The sequence below is a fragment of the Rhinolophus sinicus genome, chromosome 9 (assembly GCF_057876585.1).
Source record: "Rhinolophus sinicus isolate RSI-liver-muscle chromosome 9, RSI-T2T, whole genome shotgun sequence".
NCBI classification, from domain to species: domain Eukaryota; kingdom Metazoa; phylum Chordata; class Mammalia; order Chiroptera; family Rhinolophidae; genus Rhinolophus; species Rhinolophus sinicus.
In genome coordinates this window covers 40,545,819-40,566,850 of record NC_142509.1, presented here as the reverse complement: position 1 = coordinate 40,566,850, position 21,032 = coordinate 40,545,819, and the positions used below count along the sequence as shown (strand labels likewise).

At 46.2% G+C, this 21,032-nt stretch overlaps 1 protein-coding gene across 5 annotated transcripts; it reads left to right on the top strand.

Annotated features, from left to right (window-relative positions):
* Positions 1-1,077: 1,077 nt before the first annotated feature.
* Positions 1,078-21,032, top strand: ZNF605 (zinc finger protein 605). Of its 5 annotated transcripts, XM_074321253.2 has the most exons (7): positions 1,078-1,367; positions 2,873-2,990; positions 4,389-4,980; positions 8,440-8,560; positions 16,050-16,161; positions 19,535-19,621; positions 19,946-21,032. In XM_074321253.2, exons 3-6 carry the CDS (start codon positions 4,966-4,968, stop codon positions 19,608-19,610), a joined length of 324 nt encoding a protein of 107 aa, XP_074177354.1. In that variant the 5' UTR covers positions 1,078-1,367; positions 2,873-2,990; positions 4,389-4,965; the 3' UTR covers positions 19,611-19,621; positions 19,946-21,032. The 5 variants fall into 5 exon arrangements, with proteins under 5 accessions (XP_074177354.1, XP_074177355.1, XP_074177356.1 ...); XM_074321254.2 differs by having other exon boundaries at positions 1,081-1,367; positions 19,317-21,032; XM_074321255.2 differs by lacking the exons at positions 16,050-16,161; positions 19,535-19,621; positions 19,946-21,032 and adding exons at positions 8,794-8,886; positions 9,304-12,108 and having other exon boundaries at positions 1,084-1,367.

The following is a 21,032-nucleotide window of genomic DNA, read 5'->3' as shown; positions in this document are numbered from 1 at the left end:
CCTAACCAGCCGGGTTTCCAGCAGGAGGGTCTGCAGAGAGGGGCGCCAGGACCTAACGGTAAGGCAGGCGGGCGGGGCTCCCAAAGCGGCCCTGGTCCGTCGGCTCTGGGCCGCACAGTTCACGCAGCCCCGGGAAGAGTCCCGTCTCGGTGGAGAGGGCAGGCGTGCTCAGGTCTTGATGTCAAAAAAGATAAGAGTTCAGACCACAGAGTATAGCAGATAGGGAGGCTACAAGCTGCAGTTCCCAGGGTTATAATACTAGGAGCCCACTCAAAGTAATTGACATGGAACCTCCACCCAAACACTGTTAAGTATGCATAACTTTTATGTGTGCATGGAACTTTCTCCAGGATAAGTCCTGTGATGCACCGCAAAATAATTCTCAATACATTTAAAAGGATTGAAATGATACATTGTTTCCGACAACAGTGGAATTTAAGTAGAAATCAACCCCAGAACAAATGTAGTAAATCTCCAGATTTTTGGAAACTGAAAAACACTTTTAAGTAACCCCTAACTCAAATTAGAAATCTGAAGGAAAATTAGAAAATACTTTGAATTGAAATTAAAATGCATATATGAGATCATACATTATTTGACTTTCTCTGTCTTCATTTAGCATAATGCTTTTAGGGTCCATCTATGTTGTTGCATTTTCCCCATTATTTGATAAAGCTTCTAGTATGATTTTATATATTATTTTTAAAAACTGGATTTATCAAGTTTAGTCTTTTCTATTTTAATTCCTTAATTTCTGCTATTCATTAATTTCCTTCTTTCCGTAATTACATTTAATTTCTCCCTAAATTCCTCATTTTTGTGTTGTTAGCGCGGTTGGATTGGATGTACTAAAGCATACTTGCATTACTTTCATTTTATAAATTACTTTGATCTGATCAAAAACGGAAAGGATAGAAAAGTTCCCTCCTGGTGACACGTTTATGTTGGTTCACAAACACACATTCTGAGCCGCAACTCGGGTTGCACTCCACATCTCTGAACCTCGCACCTCCAGGCAGCGGCAGAGGGCGTGAAACCTCCGTCCAGTCAATCCCGCGAGGCACGCCGCAGTGCCCTTTGGGAAGTGTAGTTCTAGAACATGCGGAACTCTGGGAAATGCAGTTCTGCGTGCACGCTTCCGCCGTCGGGTTGTGTCAGTCTTGGTGCTGCGAACCCAAGAGGTGAGGGTGTTTAGTGCTGGCGTGGGGACAGTGAGGCTGCGGTCCTGGGGGCTGCCTCCGCGACAGCCCCAGTCCCGTGGTGATATGCACGCGGACCGCTTCGAGCGCGCACGAACCGACCTCGGAGCCGGCGCATGAAAGGCCCGGGAGGACGGCCCCGCCGCGCAGGCGCGGATTCTGGTCCAGGTGGGGTGGGGACCGTGGACGGCACGGGGGAGGGAGGGAGGGAGCAGGATGGGGGCAGCGTTTTAATCAGCTGATTAATTTGGGGACACTTGAGGGTTTAGGTGTTGGAGTGTCTGAAAATCAGTAACATGGTCTTGGGAGGGGATGAGTGTTTTTGAAGCCAGTGGAGGTAATTAATTGAGTGACAGGGGTCTCTGGGGAGAGTCACTGAGGGGCTTTGGGGCGTCTTAGACTTGGGGGTTAGCGGTTGTGGGGATGAGGCAGCATGGATTGGGAGTGACGGCGCCCCTGGAGGCTGCCCTCTGGTGTGACTGGGACAGCGGTGGAGGAGGGTTTGTTTGTAGAAATAGTTAAGAACTGATGATAGATGATTGGGTGCCTTTGGGTTGGCGATTGGGGCCAGTGGAGACGAATGATAAGACCGTCGTGGGGGCATGTGGAGGGCTCAGAGTTGTTGGACTGAGGAGTTCATTGACTGGACGTCCTACTGGTTGTGACAGGTGGGTCTTACCTGAGCCCTGTGCTCCTGGGAGGGAGGGAGCAGGAAAGACTAAGGGGAGGTGATGAAAATCCCACCCTGTGTTCCAGGAAGCTGCTTCGCACAAAGAACCCCTTTCCCGTATGACTGGACATGACACACACGTGCCCCGGTAACCTATGACAAGGCCTGACACAGACCCTCTTCCTGCCTGGACGTGCTTGCTGTGCCCTCTGCTACTGATTCAGGTCAAGTCAGTCAAAGTCCAGCTTGCCTTTCCAGACTGGCTGTGGTTGCTGACTGCCCCACAAGATCCTGGTTGTCTGTGGGCATTGGGACCTATCTCCCCTCCTGGCCTCGGTTCTCTTAATGACTCAGAGGGAGACACATAAGGCCCTTGGGAAACAATGCCAGGAGCTGGTGCACACGGCCACGTTAGCGCTGAGCAGTGTTCAGGCGTCCCCTTTCGGCTTTGCAGACTGAGCACTGTGGAGACCCTGAGCGGGTGGCAATGAGAGCAGGCCTGTCTAGTCTGCCTCCAGGCCTCGCCCAGCTCCGGGGTTGGGTGGTGACTGCCTGGAAGGGGCCACTGTCCTGACTCCACTCGCAAAACACAGGTGTGAGTTTCTCCCCTCATCTACGGCAGGTGAGTGGACACTTCCATCTGTGTCCGTACCCACTGGAACACTGACAACACCTTCCCCTCTCAGTGGAAGAGTGCCTCCAAAGAGCTCTTGCTCAGAACTAACCTTCTGAGGGTATTACAGCGTCTCCTTGCTCAGTTTATTTTCTGGGAAGGCGCCCACTGACCGGTCTGGCACGTTCAGCCTTCCTAGCCAGCCTGTCGGCCTGTGGAGCCTGGACTGGAGGTCCGGGCGTGTCGCTGCTCAGCCACCATTCCCGGACCACAGGTGGAGACCGCACATGTGGGGCAAATCTCAGCTGGCAAGATGGCTAGGAAGGGTGGAATTTGTCCCTCTTGTCCCAAGCTTACTGGGTACTGAGTTTTTTGGACATTTCCTTTCAGGTGTATGCTTATGAAGGAAATGTCCCCATGTGACATGTGCCTGTGAAGCCCTTGGCTCTGATCCCATAGGTGGCTGAGTGTAAATGACCTGGACACGAGCAGTGACAAAATTTAAAGTGTAAGTATTTATATGCATCAAGACGTAGTATTTTTTGTTTACTATGCTTATCTTAAGTCTTGGTTTGTCTGTTCCAGCAGTTCTGCCTAAGATGATACTTGTTATGCAGTCTGTCATCTTGTAAAAATAGGGCTTTTACTCAGTTATCTGGTTATTGGGCCTGTTGGGGAAATCATTAAAACCATATCTACAAACCCAGAAAACCTCTCCACAAAAGTGGAAGAGAAAGAAAAATAGTTTTATTATTGCATGAAAATGAAAACAATCGATGAGCATGGCAGAGAGTCTCCTAAAGAGGTCATGAATGCAGGAAGAAAGCACACCCTTTTCTATAGCCAGGTGGATGGTCCCAAGGTAAATGGTAATTTGTCACACTTAGGCCATCTGAAATTTCCCTCGGGAAAAATCAACCTTTCATATCTTTATGATGGGAAGTATTAGTTTGGTGCAAAAGTAATTGCAGTTTTTGCAATTGTTTTTAACCTTTTAAACCACAGTTACTGTTGCACCAACCTAATAGATGTATAGCTCGGAGCCAGTTGCCAAAGCCAGGCTGGTTAGGCTCCTGCGCTGCCACACTGGGAGATGGGTGGGTCTGCTGGGCAATTGCAGAGAGATGGTTCCCAGGTTCTTGGGCTGTTAAACTAGATGGATGAGGCTTATTTATTTAGTTTTGGAAAGAGTTGCATACATCTCAAAGGGGCAGAGAAAGAAAGTACAGTTAACATGTTTTCTCAAGCAAGTGCTCTTTGAATGGGGGAGGAGTCTTCCTTTTCTGCATGAGGGAGAATTAGGGGGTTTTCTCCTTTTTTTCATTTGTATTTGCTCTTACAGGCCTCTGAGCTCCTGTTCCCCTACAGGCCTAGAAACAATGGCACTTTGCATTAGGGCAGGCCCTCCCGGCCTTTGAAGCAGAGGGGACAGGAGGGGTCCCAGGGCCAACATTGTGGCCCTGGTAGAACAGTGGACAGCCCCTGTCCCACCCCCCTCCAAGCAGCGCCTTGGTCAGGGACCAGAGACCCTTGGCAGAAGCTGCGTGTGGAGCGGTTCCCCTGGGAGCAGAGGGTGAGGAGATGACTAACCGCCCAGAGGCAGCGGGTCAGGCTCAGCCATTCCTGTGGTTCCTTAACTCAGCAGGATTCTGATCTGCCTCGATTGACCCCCTGGGAACCTGTGGCCTAAGCCGTTCCTGCTGATTTCAGAGGGAAAGGGCAGGCAGTCTGTGTCCCAGTGTGAGATAGAAGTATCATCAGGGTTTCCTTGGGTTCTTCACGCTGTCATCCGCTCGGGTGGTCAGGCTGTCACAGGAGCTGTCAGCGTCACCACAGCTGGCTGCCCGCCCCCCTCCTCTTTTCCATTCCTGTTAGTTCCTCTGATCTCCCTTCTCTTTTGCTGCAGGCTAATGGGAGCAGAGCGCCAGCACCCCAGGCTGCAAGCCCGTTTCTGTTTACCGTCCTGCCTGGACAGGAGCTGCATGTGGCACCTAAGCAAGTGATTTCATCCGCGTGTCCCCGGAAATGTTGCAGCAGAATGAGTGAGCCCAGCTTGTAGTTTCGTACTTTGTGGGTGTCTGCAGAGCGCTGGCTGTGCTGGTCCTCTGGTGCGTTTGGTGGAACCAGTGAGGCGAGTGGCTTCAATCTGGTGTTTCCCGCTGGGAGCCAGGGCTGCACAGAACAGTGGCAGGCCCAGCTGGGGTGTGCCAGCAGCTGGCAATCCAGCCACTTCTGAGTGGAGTCTCACAGACAACTCATCAGAGTTCCCAGTCGTGGAAATGAAGTACACCGTCTAAAAGAAAACTCCCACTGCGTCTCCAGGCTGTGGCTGTCAGGAACAGATGACCCGTGCGAGATAAGAAGGGAGAGGCTCGGGACTGGGGGTGCGTTCCTCCAGTCTGCAGACCTCAACCAGACGCCCCTCTCAGCGCATCAGGACAGAGAGAAGTCCCAGAACAGCAGATTCCCCAAAGCAGCAGAAAATGATTCCGTCGCAGGTGAGTTGTTGATTCTCCAGAAGGTTTTTCTGTGGATGGGATGAGGCTGACGGAACATCTAGAATCAGCAGAAAAGACCTCAATACACTTAAGGGGTAGGAAATATAAACTTGGAAAGAGGATTTCAGAAGAAGCACGAGTGGGTCACGGAATCGTACAGAAGTCACAGTTGGAACACAGGTATGAAAGGAATGGAGTCCTTCACTGTTAGGTTAAGCTGCAGGCTTTGCTGAGCTGACCCCGGAGCCATGACCAACCTGACCAGGATGGTCTGAGAAGCTAGCATTTCTTGGTGATCCTGCAGAAAGGAAACATGTTGGTGGCTGTGAGCACCGTGCCCAGCAGCCCTGTTGTGGCGGGTCCCCTCGCAAGTCCCCAGGATAAGCCCAGGGCTTGAGTCAGGACCCTGACACACACCTGGTTAGCACGCCACGTGGTGCCCCTGCAGGACAGGCAGGCTGTCCGCTTTGAGCAAAGAAACTGAACCATGTGGCAGAGGTGACCTGCGCAGCCTTTAGGCAGCCCAGTGGTATTCTCACAGATGGAATTGGGATACTTCTCAGGTGCACATGTTTCTGCTTCTGTTGGCATAGCTGGGCATGCAGGCGTCGGCCTCAGCCCTGTTTCCATATGTCTTAACTCAGGAAGCAGTCTGCAGTGTCCCTTCACGCTTGGCTGACTTGCCTCTGTCGCCCTCCCTTTGTTCCTTTTTTCCCAAATTCTGTTGTTTACACTAACATACAGCACATTGACTTTCCCCTTTCTGCACACACAGTTCTGCGCCAGCTCAGCTGAGCTGAGAGCTGAGCTGCCAGGTGTCAGAGGAGCCAGTTAACCCACAGCCAGAGTGAAAGGCCCTGAGCCTCACTCACAGACAAAGGTGCCGCTTCCGGTGTTTCTCCGTGGAGTGGCACGCTGTTGGGTCAGTGGATCCAGCCAGACATGGGTCTCCCGGGACGTCCCGAACAAGGGCTCAGGCAGTTTTGTGGAATCAGGTCAGGAGGAGGGCTGGAGTAGAAAACTATGGGTACTAGTCACCATGGGGAGAAGTTTCCCCAGGGCTTCCCTCCTGCCAGCCCCGAAGGAGGTATCGGTAGAGGCGCCTGAGAAAAGCTGCAGGTGAGGACACCCAGGATGCACAGAGGGGAGCCGGGCCGGGACCTGTGGCCTGGACTGCGGTTCCTTCCATGTCTGCACTGCGCAGGCTGTCACCAGACCTGGTGTGGGAGTGACAGCTCCACGTAAAGCCTTGTGACTTTTACAGCATGTGTGAATTTGTGTGACCAGCACAGCAGTCAGGACTTGGCACGTCCCATCTTCTCGTTTTCCTGCGTCCCTAACCCTGGCACCAGCTCATCTGTTGCTGGTTTGTTTTTTCCAGAATGTCACATAATACAATCCTCAGTATGTGACCTTGTGATACTGGCATTTTTCATTCGTGCCTCCGAGAGCCACCGTGCCGTTCGTTCCTTCTGACTGCCGAGTGCTGTCACTGAGTAGTTTCTCTGCAGGGACGCACGGTCACTCACCCACTCACTTCTGAAGACATCTTGGTTGCGCCCAGCTTTCAGCCGTTGTGTTCACAGGCTTACAGGTTGGAACGTGCGTTTCAGTTTACCTGGGTCGCCACCAAACAGCAGGATCGCTGGGCGGTGTGGCCAGTCTGGGTCCCACTCTGCCCTCCAGTTGCTGCCATTCTGCGTCCTCACCGTCAGCGGAGTAGCACTGTTGCGTAGCCCCTCACTGCCAGGGTTTTAGGTGTTAACTGTTAGCCATTCTCATAGGTGTGTAGTGTATCGCTTTCCAGTTTCACTCCCTACGACAGATGCTGCTCAACATCCTCTCACGTTTATCTCACGTCTCTCCATCTTCTTTGGTGAAGTATGTGTGTGAAGAGCTCCCATTGTTAATGGTGCTCTCTTCATTGAGGGTTAAGAGTTCTTCACATATTCCGGATGAGATGCTTTCTCAGACAAGTGATTTGCAAATATTTTCTCCTAGTCTGTGCTGCGTTTTCTCTTTTTTTTAAACAATGTCTTTTACAGAAAAGTAATTTTTAATTTTTTGCAGAAGTCCAACATACTAATTTTGTCTTAAATTGACTATGTGTTGGTATTGTATATAAAAACTCGTCAAACCCAAGGTCACACAGGTTTTCTCCTAGAAGTTATATGTCTAGGTCTGTGATCCGCTTAGAGGGAATTTTTACATCCGGCATGAGGTATGTGTGAGGTTTATTCTTTTCTCCTGCGTGTACAATGGTTCTAGCATCTTTTGTTAAAAAGACTCTTTTGTCCATGGAATTGCTTTTGTACCTTTGTCAAAAATCAGGAGCATATTTATGGGTGTCTGTTTCTAGGCTCTCTGTTTTATTCCGTTCGTCTGTGTGTCTACCTTTCACTAATATCACCTTGTTCTCATCATTGTCTTTATCGGAAGTCAAGAAATCAACATGAGTCCTGCAACATTGTCATTTTTTCCAAAGCGTATGGCTGCTCTCCTTCCTTGTGCCTGTCCCCACGCCCTGCATGCCCGGGCTTTGTGGCCTCTGGAACGCCTTAGTGCCTGTGGCCTTGGAAGACCTTAGTTTCTGTGTTCGGGAAGATGTCTAAGGAGCCTGCTAAGTTGGTCCTGCTTGGAGCAGAGCCGCCGGAGGGAGGGCAGTGTGTTAGGCATGTAGATGTGAATTGGGGTTTGACGGTGACTCGGATAGCACTGTCATTTAGCGGGCAGAGGCCGGACCTCTGAAGGTCCTCCATGGCTGGGCCATGGCGCTCAGCTAAGAACTGTTTCCAATTACCACCTTCTTTGAGAAACACGGCGTATTTTGACAACGCATTTCAGTTTCTTGTTCAATGGATAGATGGATGAATTCATGATAAACATTTCAACCACGTTTTTGCATCTTTCTCAAGGTATAACACAAGAGTAGCATATTACATTAGTTCACCATTGCTATGTAACAAATTACCCCAAACCTTGGTGGCTGAAAACACAAGCTTTTATCTCTCCATGTCTGTGTGTTGGGCACTGCCAGCCACTTACCCATGTGGTTCTCGTTCAGGATCTCATGAACCTGTGGTCAAGAGGTTGAGAAGGCTGGGTCATCTCCAGGTGCAGACAGGACATGGCCATGCCTGTCATGCCCGGTCACGGTCACGTGGGTGTGGGCAGGCCCCAGTTCTCTCTGCACAGGGCTGCCTCCTAATGGCAGCTGGATTCCCCCAGAGAGCAGGACAGGGTCCCAAGATGGAAGCATAGTCTTCTGGAGCTAATCTTGGAAGTGGCATCCCCTCACTCCTACCCTGTTCTGTTGAGTCAGTCTGGCTACATTTGAGAGGCTGGAACACCAAGAGTGAGGCCACTGGGGCCACTGCTGGGCCGCCTGCACCGTAGAGAAGAAAGCCTGCATTGGACCTAAGAGCCACTTCAGCTTTAACAGGGATTCTGCCTCTCTAGATATCGTTTGAGGACGTGGCGGTGGCTTTCACGTTGGACGAGTGGCATCTGCTGAGCCCCACCCAGAAGAGCTTGTACCGGGATGTGATGCTGGAGAACTACAGTAATTTCGTGTTTCTGGGTAAGAACATTCTCACGCAGCACAGTATGGGCCCAGTAGTGGGGTCTCTGAGGTCTTTACTGATTTGGGAATTAAGCCGCAGGGGTCAGAGAGGCTTTGGCTTGTACACTCAACTGAAAGATTTGTGTGCACTTGCTTTACCTTGTTTATGGTCTTTGCGGTAAAATAGTTTTCTTACTAAAGAGTCCCTCAGCCCAGGCAGTTGCATCCACATCCTGTGTTTCCGTGAACAGGTTGTGAAATTACTAAGCCTGATGCAGTTTTCAAGCTGGAGCCAGAAGAGCCCTGGGTAATAACTGAAGAGGTCCTGAGTCAGAACCTTTCAGGTGAGGAACAGGCAGGTGTATGGCAGGTTGGCACTTTGGAAACGTTACTATAAAACTGTTGAAAGGTCCTGCGTCTTTAGGATCGATTCAGCATCAGTGACCTACTTCGCCACGATTTTTAAAGTGCTCGTCGTGTCCTGCTGTCTGCCCACAGCAGGATGAGTCCCTTGGCGTGGCGTTGGTGATGAAATGTGCCCCCTCCTACGTGTACAGCCCCACAAGGTGGTGGCCAGTCATTCAGGATCCACTTTGTGCGTAAGACTCTGCCTCCCAGTTTCCTCGGTCCCCTGCTCGAACCCAGCCTGCAGAGGAAGCTCCTTGCCTCCTTTTTTAAGAATTCATGAATGTGCCTCATTTTAGCTGACAGTGATTGATTGTCTTTGAGTTTCCTTTGGTAGTTTTCTTTGCTCCCTCTAGTTTGTCAGACGTCTTTTCAAGTCCCCAGAATAGAAGGTGACTTCGTGGCTACAGGACAGAACTGAATACCTGCAGTGCTGTCGCAGGCCCTGCCGCTTCCTGGCCTCTGTGCACTCGAAGCGTTGCAGCCCTTCCAGCACGTCGTTCTGGTGCCCTTGACGTTTAGCTTGTCGACAGCTTCTCATTCGTCCCATCAGATAGTCTGCTGTGTTAAGGCCCCCGTTACCTGCTGTGGGCATTTCAGCTCCGTTTATGTTGAAGACTCTCAGGGTAGGGCAGCATCTTCCCAGTGTGTTCTGTGCCCCAAGGTCATGGTCAACTCCATCTGAACTGTTAATAGTTCTTCCTCAGTGTCCTTCACACAGTTTCCTCTGCATCTGGGCCTCGTTTATCACGTGCTGTCCCAGGTAGACTGTTCCTCTGTTCAGTTTCAGCTCTTTTCACCTCCAGCGAGCGTTCCTTGTCTCCCAGCCTTTCCTGCAATCTCTACCCACTGAGCATTGTATTGTAGAAACCCAGACTTTATGTGGAATTCCTTACCCAGCTTACCCACACAGGAAGATGGCAAGTAACGCCTTCTCTGTTTGCTGTGGAATTTATGGTGTGTGATTATTAAACATTTCATTAACTAGTGGTTGTGGGGCCAGGTAGGGCAGGAACTTTCTTATTCATCAAATAGTTCTTTAGTACAAAGGCTTTCTTTCATCTAAGCAACTATTTCAGCTTACCTCGGGAGGTATTTCGAATCACAGATATCTAAGCACCATTCACATGCATTATTAGGTGTAGGTATGTGTGGTTTGGAAAACCTGTGAAGATAGACTTTGTTCCCTCATTAACTGAGAAAAACTGCTATTATGTGGAATAAAAGAAATTGAGAGAAAGAAAATAAGAGTCATGAAATAACCTTGCGTGACTGGAGAAATTTAGAGGAAAATTCAGTTCTATGAAATACTCACTAATTCAGTATTTGCACTTAAAGCCTTTGTGTTAAAATGCAAAGTTAATTATCAGAGTAATGATCCAGGAAGGAACTGCCTGAGAAGTTCAGGGATGAGTGAACTGTATTTTCCCTACATGAACAGAGGGCTTCTTATGTGTCGTGTAGTGGGGGTACATCAGTAAACATACAAACCTGTCCCCTGCCCTCAGGGTTTCCATTCTAGTGGTAGAGCCAGAAGTGCAGTGATTACCTGTCTGGTAAATGCTGTGGAGGGAATAACGGCATTTGCTAGTGTGGCCTTAAAGTGCTGTTCAGACTTAAATAAATCAGGCATGCTGACAGCTGGGGACAGCAAATGCAAAGGTCCTGAGGCAGAGGAGGGATCAGAGGAGCGGGAAGGAATCGGGTGTGCCTGAGGAGTGGTAAGCAGGGCTGTGACAGGAAGTCAGAGAGCTTGGAGGAAACCATGTGGTGCAAAGGCATGGACACTACGATGAAAGATTGTATTTATCCAAGGTTTTGGGTGGTTTTTAAGCTGGGGGTAAAAAGGCCTGATTACATTTTCCAAAGATTATTGACTGCTGTGTGGAGACTAGAGTGGGGAGAGAGCAAGACTGAAAGTAGGAATATCAGTTTGAAAAATAGGATGAAACGAAGGTAGTAAATACAAGAGTGTAACAGAAACAGAGACCTGGGGAATTCTACTGGTACCCACCTACGATAACATCGATAAGAGATGGCCCACTTGTTTTCCAAAATAACAGGATTTTTTTTCTTAAAGGTTTTTTGATACAGTTGAATACTTCAATATTGTTTTATATCGTGTACTTTATCCATTTGGATATATCTTATCTTGATGTGATTTTAATTTAAAATTTGTCTTTTTCTTTACTGTAACAATTCAGTGAAGCAATTTTTATAAACTCTTCAAGCGGATCTTACATTCAAATGTCTACATATGACTCTTGTTTTTAGTCTCCAAACTTTTTCCCACATCATTTTCATCTCAGTAAGTAGTAGTAGCAGCATCTCCACTCACTTAAGGTTGAAATATTGAATCATTTTATTCTCCTCCATATCAGCAGTGTAGCTGGCTCTTCCTCTGAAATTCTGATATGTCTGAGAAGTAGATGAGGCTTTTATGTCCCCCCAAAGTTATCCCACATAAGAGGAGCGGTTGTCTTATGTTTGAAATCCTGCCAAATCTTCTATCTTGCAAATCTTCTGTCTTCCTGGGAATATTACCTCACAGTTGCTAATAAAGAATACCGTACTAAAGTAAACCAACCTTTAAAAGATCATTTTAAAATATTCCGTACATGGTCATATTATGGAAATCACAACAATTGTACTTACTCTGTCTTAATGTGATGCAAGGAATTCTTGTGGTTTGAAATAATTTCCATTGATAGTATTATATACAGATTCAATATGTAGGTAATAGATTCAGTTAAAATGTCAAAAGAGCTGAATAAAAGTGGTACTCAGCTCTGGAGAACTCTTGGATAACTCCAAGAAGTAGCTGTAATGATGGTAGAGTTACTGATGTCAGTGATTCCAGGGAGAGACTTGACTGAGAAGTTTTTCAAATAACAGCACAGGAAATGAGTGTTCCCATTTTTGAGATGTAAAGTTGTAACCTTACGTTTACTGTGCATTGTGTTCAGTATTCTTCCTTTATAGTATTCGACAACGTGTATAATCTCACTCTATTATGTTCTTGTTATTCTCAGTCTTCCCTGAACTGTAAGTCCTATGAGGGTGGGTGCTTACCTATCTTCTCCCCTGATGTGCTGCTAGCAAGTTCTGGACACATGCTAGATAATCTGTGGGTTATTGCTGAATAAGTATTTGATTAGAAATTGTTCTAGTCTTTTTTATCTCATGATTACTGTTCCTTGAGTGTATTTTATCTTTCCTTATATAAGAACTCATGTTTATAAACATTCGTAACTTAAAAATCTGTTTTCATTTCTGTGAAAAATTTTAATGCCCAATAAGAAGACATTGTATGTGGAAGATTTTTGGCGGGTGGTGGGAGTGGGATCCTAGGCTCCGTTTCAGAAGTTTTATTTAATAAGCATAATCATTGGGGGATTTACACAGTACGGTTCATTTTTCCTTTTTAGAGGAACTCTGGCTAGAAAATAATCTCAAAATGTGGCACCAGAATAATCAAGACAAACTTCAAAGTACAGAGAGCATCCATGGATATGATGTTTTTGGGAAAATATTCCATTCAAGCATTAACTTTGTTCGTTTAGGAGTGAGACCCCGTAAATCTGGCACAGGTGAAAAAAGTTTTGATTTTCTTATTCCAAAAAGTAACTGTGGAAGAAAGAATCTTGAGTTCAGTAAAAAATTGTTATTCTACATCAAACCAGACAGAACCCAAGGTGGAATAAAATACTGTGATTGCAATATATGTAGGCAAGTCAGCAGTAAAGAGTCATGGCTCATTACAAACCATGTAACACACACAGGAGTCTGTTTATGCATGGAATGTGGAAAAGTGTTTAACAAGAAGTCACAGCTTGTTATACATCAGAGAACTCATACAGGAGAGAAACCCTATGGATGCAGTGACTGTGGGAAAGCCTTCTCACAGAAGTCACTGCTCACTATCCATCAAAGGACTCATTCAGGCGAAAAACCGTATGGGTGTGGGGAATGTCCAAAAGCTTTCAGTAGGAAGTCTCTGCTCGTTTTACATCAGAGAACACACACAGGAGAGAAGCCCTATGGATGCAGCGAGTGTGGGAAAGCCTTCAGCAGGAAGTCACAGCTTAAAAGACATCAGATAACTCACACAATAGAGAAACCCTATGGCTGCAGTGACTGTGGGAAATCTTTCTCCCAGAAATTAAAGCTCATCACACATCAGAGAACACATACAGGAGAGAAACCCTATAAATGTGGTGACTGTGGAAAAGCCTTCTTTTGGAAGTCACAGCTTGTTACTCATCACAGAACTCATACAGGGAAGAAACCGTATGCGTGTAGTGAGTGTAAAAAAGCCTTCAGCAGGAACTCACTGCTCATCAGGCATCAGAGGATTCACACAGGAGAGAAACCCTACGAATGTGGTGACTGTGGTGAAGCCTTCATCAGAAAACCACAGCTTATTAGACACCAGGTAACTCACACGGGAGAGAAGAACTACCAGTGCGGTGACTGTGAAGAAGCCTTCTTTAAGAAGTCAGAGCTCATCAGACATCAAAAACTTCATTTAGGAGAGAAGCCCTATGGGTGTGTTGAGTGTGGAAAAACCTTCTTTGGGAAGTCACAGCTTCTAACACATCAGAGAACTCACACCGGAGAGAAACCTTACGAATGTAGTGACTGTGGAAAAGCCTTCACCCAGAAGTCAAGCCTGATATCGCATCAGAGGACTCATACAGGAGAGAAGCCCTATGAGTGCACTGAGTGTGGGAAAACCTTCAGTGAGAAGTCAAGTCTCATTCATCATCAGAGAACCCACACTGGAGAAAAACCCTTTGAATGCAGTGAATGTAGGAAAGCTTTTGCCTGGAAACCACAGCTGCTTAGGCATCAGAGAATTCACACCGGGGAGAAACCCTATGTGTGCAGCGACTGCGGGAAAGCCTTTGTTCAGAAAGTGCAGCTCATTAAGCATCAGAGGAATCACACAGGAGAGAAAGCCTACGGATGCAGTGATTGTGCAAAAGCTTTCTTTGAGAAGGCGCAGCTGATTATACATCAGAGGATTCATACAGGAGAGAGACCCTATCGATGTGGTGACTGTGGGAAGTCCTTTACTAGAAAGTCACATCTTATGAGGCATCAGAGAATTCATACAGGAGATAAATACTATGGATGCAATGAGTGTGGGACTACCTTCAACAGGAAGTCACAGCTCATCATCCATCAGAGAAATCATATAATATAGAAACCACACAAGTGTAGTGAGCGTGGAAAGCATGGTAGTAAATGTCAGGCCTCCTGACACATCTAAGGACACACACAAGAGAAACCCTATCAATGCACTGACTGTGGGAAAGGCAAGCCTCAGTAAAGAATTCAGAAAGGGGAGAATGTTTTTAAGGAGACAATATAAGGAAGTCTCCTCCCAGAAAACTCAGCTTACTGCACAGTGATGGCTCATCAATATTGTGACAGCACGGAACCTTTCAGTCAGAAGTGGAAGTTCATTAAGCATTTAGAATACCTGAACAGGAAAAACATTCTATTGTCATAACAAGTGAGAGATGTCATTAGAAAGGGTAACTTTTATTAATTTTATTATACACCACAGAATACATGCATAGAGGAAATATTGACTATTAGAGATTTCATAAGGAGGAGTAGTCCTAATTGAAGAATTTGCTAAGCATGATCCTATTGAAATAATTCTGTAAGGAAGTTATGTTTGTTGTATATAAATTATCCTAAAAGATAGTCATTTTTAAATAGAAAATTTGTTTTACATGAAGACATCTGCTTTCTGCCATGGTACTATACCAAAGGCCAGATGGACTGTCCTGCCTTAACCAGATAAAAACTGCACAGTATGTGTAAAATGATGGTTTCAGACACGTGACAGGCATAGGGTTGTCATCCCTGACAGAAGGTGGACAAAGTGGTGGCAGTTCCCAGGCTACAGTTCAGGGAAGGGAACCGACGCAGCCTTGCTGAATTGAATTGCTGGACTGGAGTTTGGGGAGGCCATGGTTGCTAGAATTTGCAAAGAACAGACTGGAGAGGATGGAAATTCCCAGGGACGGGGCTAGGCGATGTTCAAGGAGTCCCCTTGAGCCTTTTGGCTTGGTACCGATTCGCATGTGTGTGAAAGAAAGCTTCTTCAGACATGGAAAGCAGTAGCTGAATGATTCCTGGATCTCAGCGCAGACCTCAGAATAGTTTGTGTTCCCACCAGAGTGCAAACATCTTTCCACACATAGGGCATCAGGCAGAATTCTTAGAAGACTGCTACCTAAGTGGTGACGGAATTAATTCTAGATTGAAAGCTACTCTGGACCCACAATGTGTGGTGTCCAAAAACTTAAGAAAGAAGCAGGAAAATGTGACTTGTAATTAGGAGAAAAATCAATCAGTAGAAAGAGACCTAGAAAAAAAGACTGAAGGGGTTGGAATTAGTACACAAGGATGTCCAAATCACTATTATAAGTATAAGTGGAAACATGAATTTACCGAAACAAAGTGGAAAACATATTTTTAAAAACCCATATGGAACATTTCAGGATGAGAATAACAATGTCTTAAAATTAAAAAAAAGTGGGTGGATTTAAAAACAGTTTAGACCTAGAGGAAGAAAAAAAATTAATTAACTTGAAGAATAAAAACTATCCAAATGATGTACACAGAGAAAAAAGATGGGGAGGGGAGAGAATAGGGGATCCATGACATTGATGTAGCGAGCCCCACAGGGGAGAGAGAGAAGAGGCGAAAGAAAGTATTTGAACACCTAATGGCTGACCCTTTTCTATATATGGTAAGAAGTATGACTCCACATACTCAAGAAGCTCAAAGAACTCTGCACAGAAAAAACAAACTCATGCCATGGACATCATGTCAAGTGATGAAAACCAGTGAGAACAACTCTAGAGTGGAAGAGAACGACTGTAAAGAGGAAAAAGGACCCAGGATACTCACAGAGCAAAGGATGAGAGCACACTTCTAGAAGACAGAGGGTAACTCCTTTAAATTACTGAAAGGGAAAAACCCTGCCCCCTAGAGTGCTGTTACCCATCGAAACATCTTTCAAAATGAAAGCAAAAAAGACTTTTTCAGAAAATACAATCAAAGAATTTCTCACCTGTAGACCTACCTTCAGGAGACATGCAAGAACGTTTTTGGGCAGCGGGGAAAGGACACAAAGTGGAGCTTTCGATCTGCAGGAGGCCTGCAGGAGGACAGGACGAGCTCCGGAAATGGTGAGTGCGTGGGTAAATATGAAAGGTGTTTTGTGTGTGTGTTTTTCCTCATTTTAAAAGGCAATTGAGTGCTTTAAGCCAAAGCAATGACAACGTATTTGGGGTTATGATGTATTTCAAAGTAAAGTGTATAGCCACAATACTGCCCGAGTGTGAGTCTTTAAAACAGGTGACTGGCCTGTGTCATGAGTCAGAATCCTGTTCCTTGGCGCTCAAGATGGCTGTTTGTAGCAGCTGCACAACAGTTGTCTGTGTTGTGGACCTGGCCATGTGCTGACGACCTCAACACCTGCGTACCACTTCCTTATCTGCTCTGTGCCCCCAAGGGCTGTGTTCTAGGGACCTCCTGGCCAGGGTTGCTCTCACGTATGAGCGGTGGGGGGGTTCTAGTATGAGGTGGAGATGGCACGTGGGAGGAAGAAAGCTGAGTCCTTGCCACTTACGCTTCCTCCCTCTGGACCGTGGGTAGCAGTCTCTTCTGCCTGGCTGCCGTTCCCAGCAGGCAGGTGGCCCAGCGTTCAGATCTCCTCCCTCTCCTTGCTCCTCAGACAGGGTGGTAACTGCTCTGGCGGTGTCACTGTCCCTGGTTAGTTCCTTAATTCTGAACACACAACTACAAAGAGTCCCTTTATTAAGCTGTTGATGTTTAGAATATCCCATGCACCTGCTGTGCCATGTGCTAAGTGGTGAGCACCTGGAGTTTTGAGCATTGTAGTGCCCTAGGGTATGGGCTGAACTGATCAAGATTTCCCACCATCAATAGCAATGTTTTTGTGTTTAACAATTCAGTGGAAATTACATCACATGTCAAAGTTCTTTGTGTTTTGTTCAGTTTTGCTGAAAATATAAATGGTTCAGGAGGTTGCTGCCATCTGCCCCATATGCAAGCGGCCCTACAGTCAGTCATTACTGACCCTTCATAGGAAAACCAAGACATCGGCGGAATCTTGTGCTACCTCTGGGTTAGCCAGACAACCTAAAAGAAAGCGTTGTTATTTATGATAAACGTGTGGACAAGAAAAAGCGGTAGCCCATTACTGAGTGAGGAAGGAAAGGTGTGGACCGTGCTACCCAGAAGTTCCATCTTAATAAATTGTGCTGTGCAGTTCAAATATCCTCCTCCCATATTCTGCTGTTTTTTCATATGTGTCGTTCATGTGATCTGTAACCATAAACAAGACTTTTCGTTTCAGGAGTCACAATTACTACAGAACCTCTTCCAAGGCTCCACACCAGTTCCCATTGCAACTGATGCCAGAAAGCAGATCAGCTTTTCTAAGATCAAACCAAAGCTGCTTCACTTAACATGTCATGAAGCGTAAGTTAGGTTGAAACAAACTCTCAGAGGTCCACTACAGACAGCACCATACCATGGCGTGTCCCTTGTGACCTGCCACCTAGCGCTTCAGCTTTCTTGGTCCTCTCTCATCCAGTGGTTCTGTGATGCTGGCATACACACCTCATGAAGGGTGGGAACTTTTCCTCCAGGTGCACTTGCATTTCAGTCTGCATCCTGAAGGAGCTTTTCATGCAGGTTTTCCATTTTGTGTAACTGCAGGAGATGCGTAACCATTCATGATGTAGTCTGTTAATGAATTTGTGTATGGCTCTAGTCCTGTCTTGAGGGAATTAGCTAGTGAGTGAAGTCAGTGTTTGAGACTTGGGCACAGTGCCAGTACCTGCAGTGGATTCTCAGGGGTGGCACCGTGTGACCTGTGTGCTGATAACAATGGTTTCCTTCTTTGTTCGCCACGTGGTGAAGGGAAAGGCCATTCTCATGTTTATTGTCTTAGAAATTTTATCTCATGTCTACAACACAGAAGCAGGCAGCGGACCATCTTGTGAGCAGCTCAATAGAATGGAATCTAACTGAGTTACTTTTACAGTGTGCTTTCCCTACCTTGCACGTTTCCCCCAACACCCACACCCCGTCACCAGGCCTTCAGGAGTAGTCAGCCCATTCTGAGGTCAGATGTGCATTTCATGGTGCTTCCTGGTCATTATTTTCTTTGTGAGTCTTTGCAACTTGGATCACAGTTACTACTCATTGTATCCAGGCAGTCTTGATGTCTTGTCATTGGGACTGTTACTTTAAAAATACTAAGATTAAGTAAACCAGGGCATACCAAATTTACTTAGTACCTAAATCACTATATTCGGGTATTGGTACATAAATTGTTAAAGGTGCCCAACAAGGAGGACATAGTATAGAAGCAGTCACTGCTGAGATGGAAAGAAGGTATAAGTAACATTTGTAATTTCAGGTTCAATTTCAGCAATTGAAAGCATTCTTATCGTTAAAATTATTTATTTAAGAGAACATCAAGCTCAGGCTCAAAAAGCAGTGGAAGCAGGTTACTTTCTGGTGTTTGTTGAATGGCCCTGTGAAGGGACATTGAAACCATGGACTGCTGCCACTGCAGCTGATTGGCAGTGTGGGTTTATCCCCAAGTCATGGTCACAGGGCAGCTTGAAGGGCACAAGCACGTCACATGCATTCATCATACTGTGTATGTTTGTATGAAGCAGGATGTGTCAAGCAATGACGATGTCCGAGGTCTTCCCATATGAGGATGGGGTCAATGGCTAATGACAAACGTCAGGCTGCCACTGCTCCTGTGAGGCAGTGTCTGGGCTGCTGACGTGTGTTCCCAATGACCGCAAATGGCACGCTTTAGCCTGAGAGAGTTTCCTGTGGTGGGAATGAAAAGTCACTAACTGGTATGTTAATGCAGCAGCAACTTCTGGGGTGCTTGTGCCAGGTAAGCTCTGCCTGTGCCTTATGTATTTTTGGTACTGTTTAGCTCATGTCTCTCTCACAGGCACTCTGGTGTACCAAGGTCACTCACCTACAAGGTGGCAAGGCTGGGTTTGAACCCCTCTGTCTTCCTAGAAACGAAGCGCTCTTTATGATGCTACTAATTATGCTGTATTCATCCCTGTTTAAAACAGCTAATTTCAAGTATCTCAAAATCCATACATATTTCACAGACTAAAGCCAGGAAGATTGAGGGTCTGAAAACATCAGAAGCAGAAGAGGCAAATCTCATGTGCATTATTAGCCATCTTACTACTGTAGTTTCTGACAAATTAAGTTTTGGGGGCTCCAATTTCCCAGTCTGAAAAATTAAAATGGGACTGTAATGGCTTTACAGTATCGTCCATCCATCCTCTTCCTGGCTCTGGGAGTCGTGGCCCACCCCTCCTTTCTCCAAGTGCGACTTTTGACCTAGTGACCACAGTCATAAGTTTCAGGCATGTGACTCAAGAAGTGTATTTACCAAGACCCTACGCAGTGCTGGGAGAAGCAGCCTCCCTTTGGGATTGACACCTAGAAAGTGCAGCTGCTCTGGCTTGTCCTCTCTCCTCGTAGGGAGAATCTTGTCTTCAGGATGAAGGATTCCAAGACTTCGAATGAAGCAGAGAGCAGCAGACCAACGTCTCAATGATGTCATTTGGGGTAGGATCCATTTATCCCTGAGGTTATCTACACCTGTGAATTTTCTATTTGTTTTCTAATTTCCTTTTCTGCTTTAGTTGCAATCTGTCTTTTGCAATTAAGAGTTTTGAGTAAAGTAGATATGACACCTGCCTTAGCTATTTCCAAGGTTCTTCATAAGACCACAGTAAAAAACAAACAGTACATAGGTCTCCTTTTTTCCCCCCGTTTTTTATTGTGCTAACATACACATAGCATAAAATGTACCATCTGAACTATTTTTAGGTGAACAGTTCAGTGCAAACGTCACGACTGTCCATCTGCATAACTCTTTTCATCTTGCAGAACTGAAATGATACCCATTAAGCCAGAACTCCCATGGCTGCTGCCCCAGTGCCTGGTTCCCACCGCATGCTGTCACCACTGGGAAGGTGTGGGTCACCACCTCGCAGTGGGGCCTCACTGCCCATGGGAGTGCGATCATGCTTGGCACTCCCGTGGGTCCTTTCTTTTCACGCAGAGCCTCCAGACTCCTGGTTTCAGATGCTTTCTGCAGGCACTTACTCCTTCTGAACACCCAGGTGATATTTTTCTTAAGAAAATGGGTGTTTTGCACATTTTCTGAGTCTGACTAAAGTTTTGGAAGGATGTCCACTAAATGATTCCTTGGAATCCTGACTGGACATTTTGGGCGGGTCCCCACCTGACACAGCTCCACTATCACATGCTGCATGTGATGTGCCCAAAGCCTCCATGCGATGCTTCTCCTGAGAACAGAAATGGGATCCATGGCAAAGACACAGAGTTGGCCTTTCCCACCCTAACTTATGCTGACTTTCGTTGCTGTTCTACTGGCCACAGAGCCTGTGGTTTATTGACACACATGTAACTTGCTCGCACGCTCAAAAGGAACTCAACAAATAGCATTAATGTTCTTTCTCCAGAGTTACAGAAGTACGTCTATTTGTCTTAATTTGTGGAAATGCCTTTGGAAAACCAGTGGTCTGTCTCAACCATTTTATGTGGACTTCTTCATTAAACAAAAGATACATGTGAGTAGAGAACATTTTGTAGGACAGTTCACAAACTCATTTCTCAAGTGCATAAAGGGTGATTAAAACTAGCCATTCCTCCATTCTCAGTCGTCTCTATATGGTGTTTCTAACTGACCAGTGAGGAATGAGACCTTGGAGCTTCTCCTTTGTTCAAGATAACGTTCATCTTATTTATTTCTATACCATGTAGGCATTAGCGATTACTCTCCTTTGTATAGGTGAATAAACTAATGTCCCGTTACCTACGAAGGTCACAGGTCGTGTTCATTCATGAGTCTGGATCTGACCCAGATTGTTATGAATCTATACTGTGTGTCTAAAGTATCACAGAATGGCCTGCACTTGCACTGACATTTAAACGTGTTGATTATAACTTA

Bases quoted from the DNA above. Each gene is read 5' to 3' on its own strand.
- ZNF605 (XM_019748733.3), top strand. The intron at 8,561-8,793 runs GTAAGAACATTC...TTCCGTGAACAG, and splicing joins CAGTAATTTCGTGTTTCTGG to GTTGTGAAATTACTAAGCCT. The intron at 8,887-12,375 runs GTGAGGAACAGG...TTTCCTTTTTAG, and splicing joins CCTGAGTCAGAACCTTTCAG to AGGAACTCTGGCTAGAAAAT.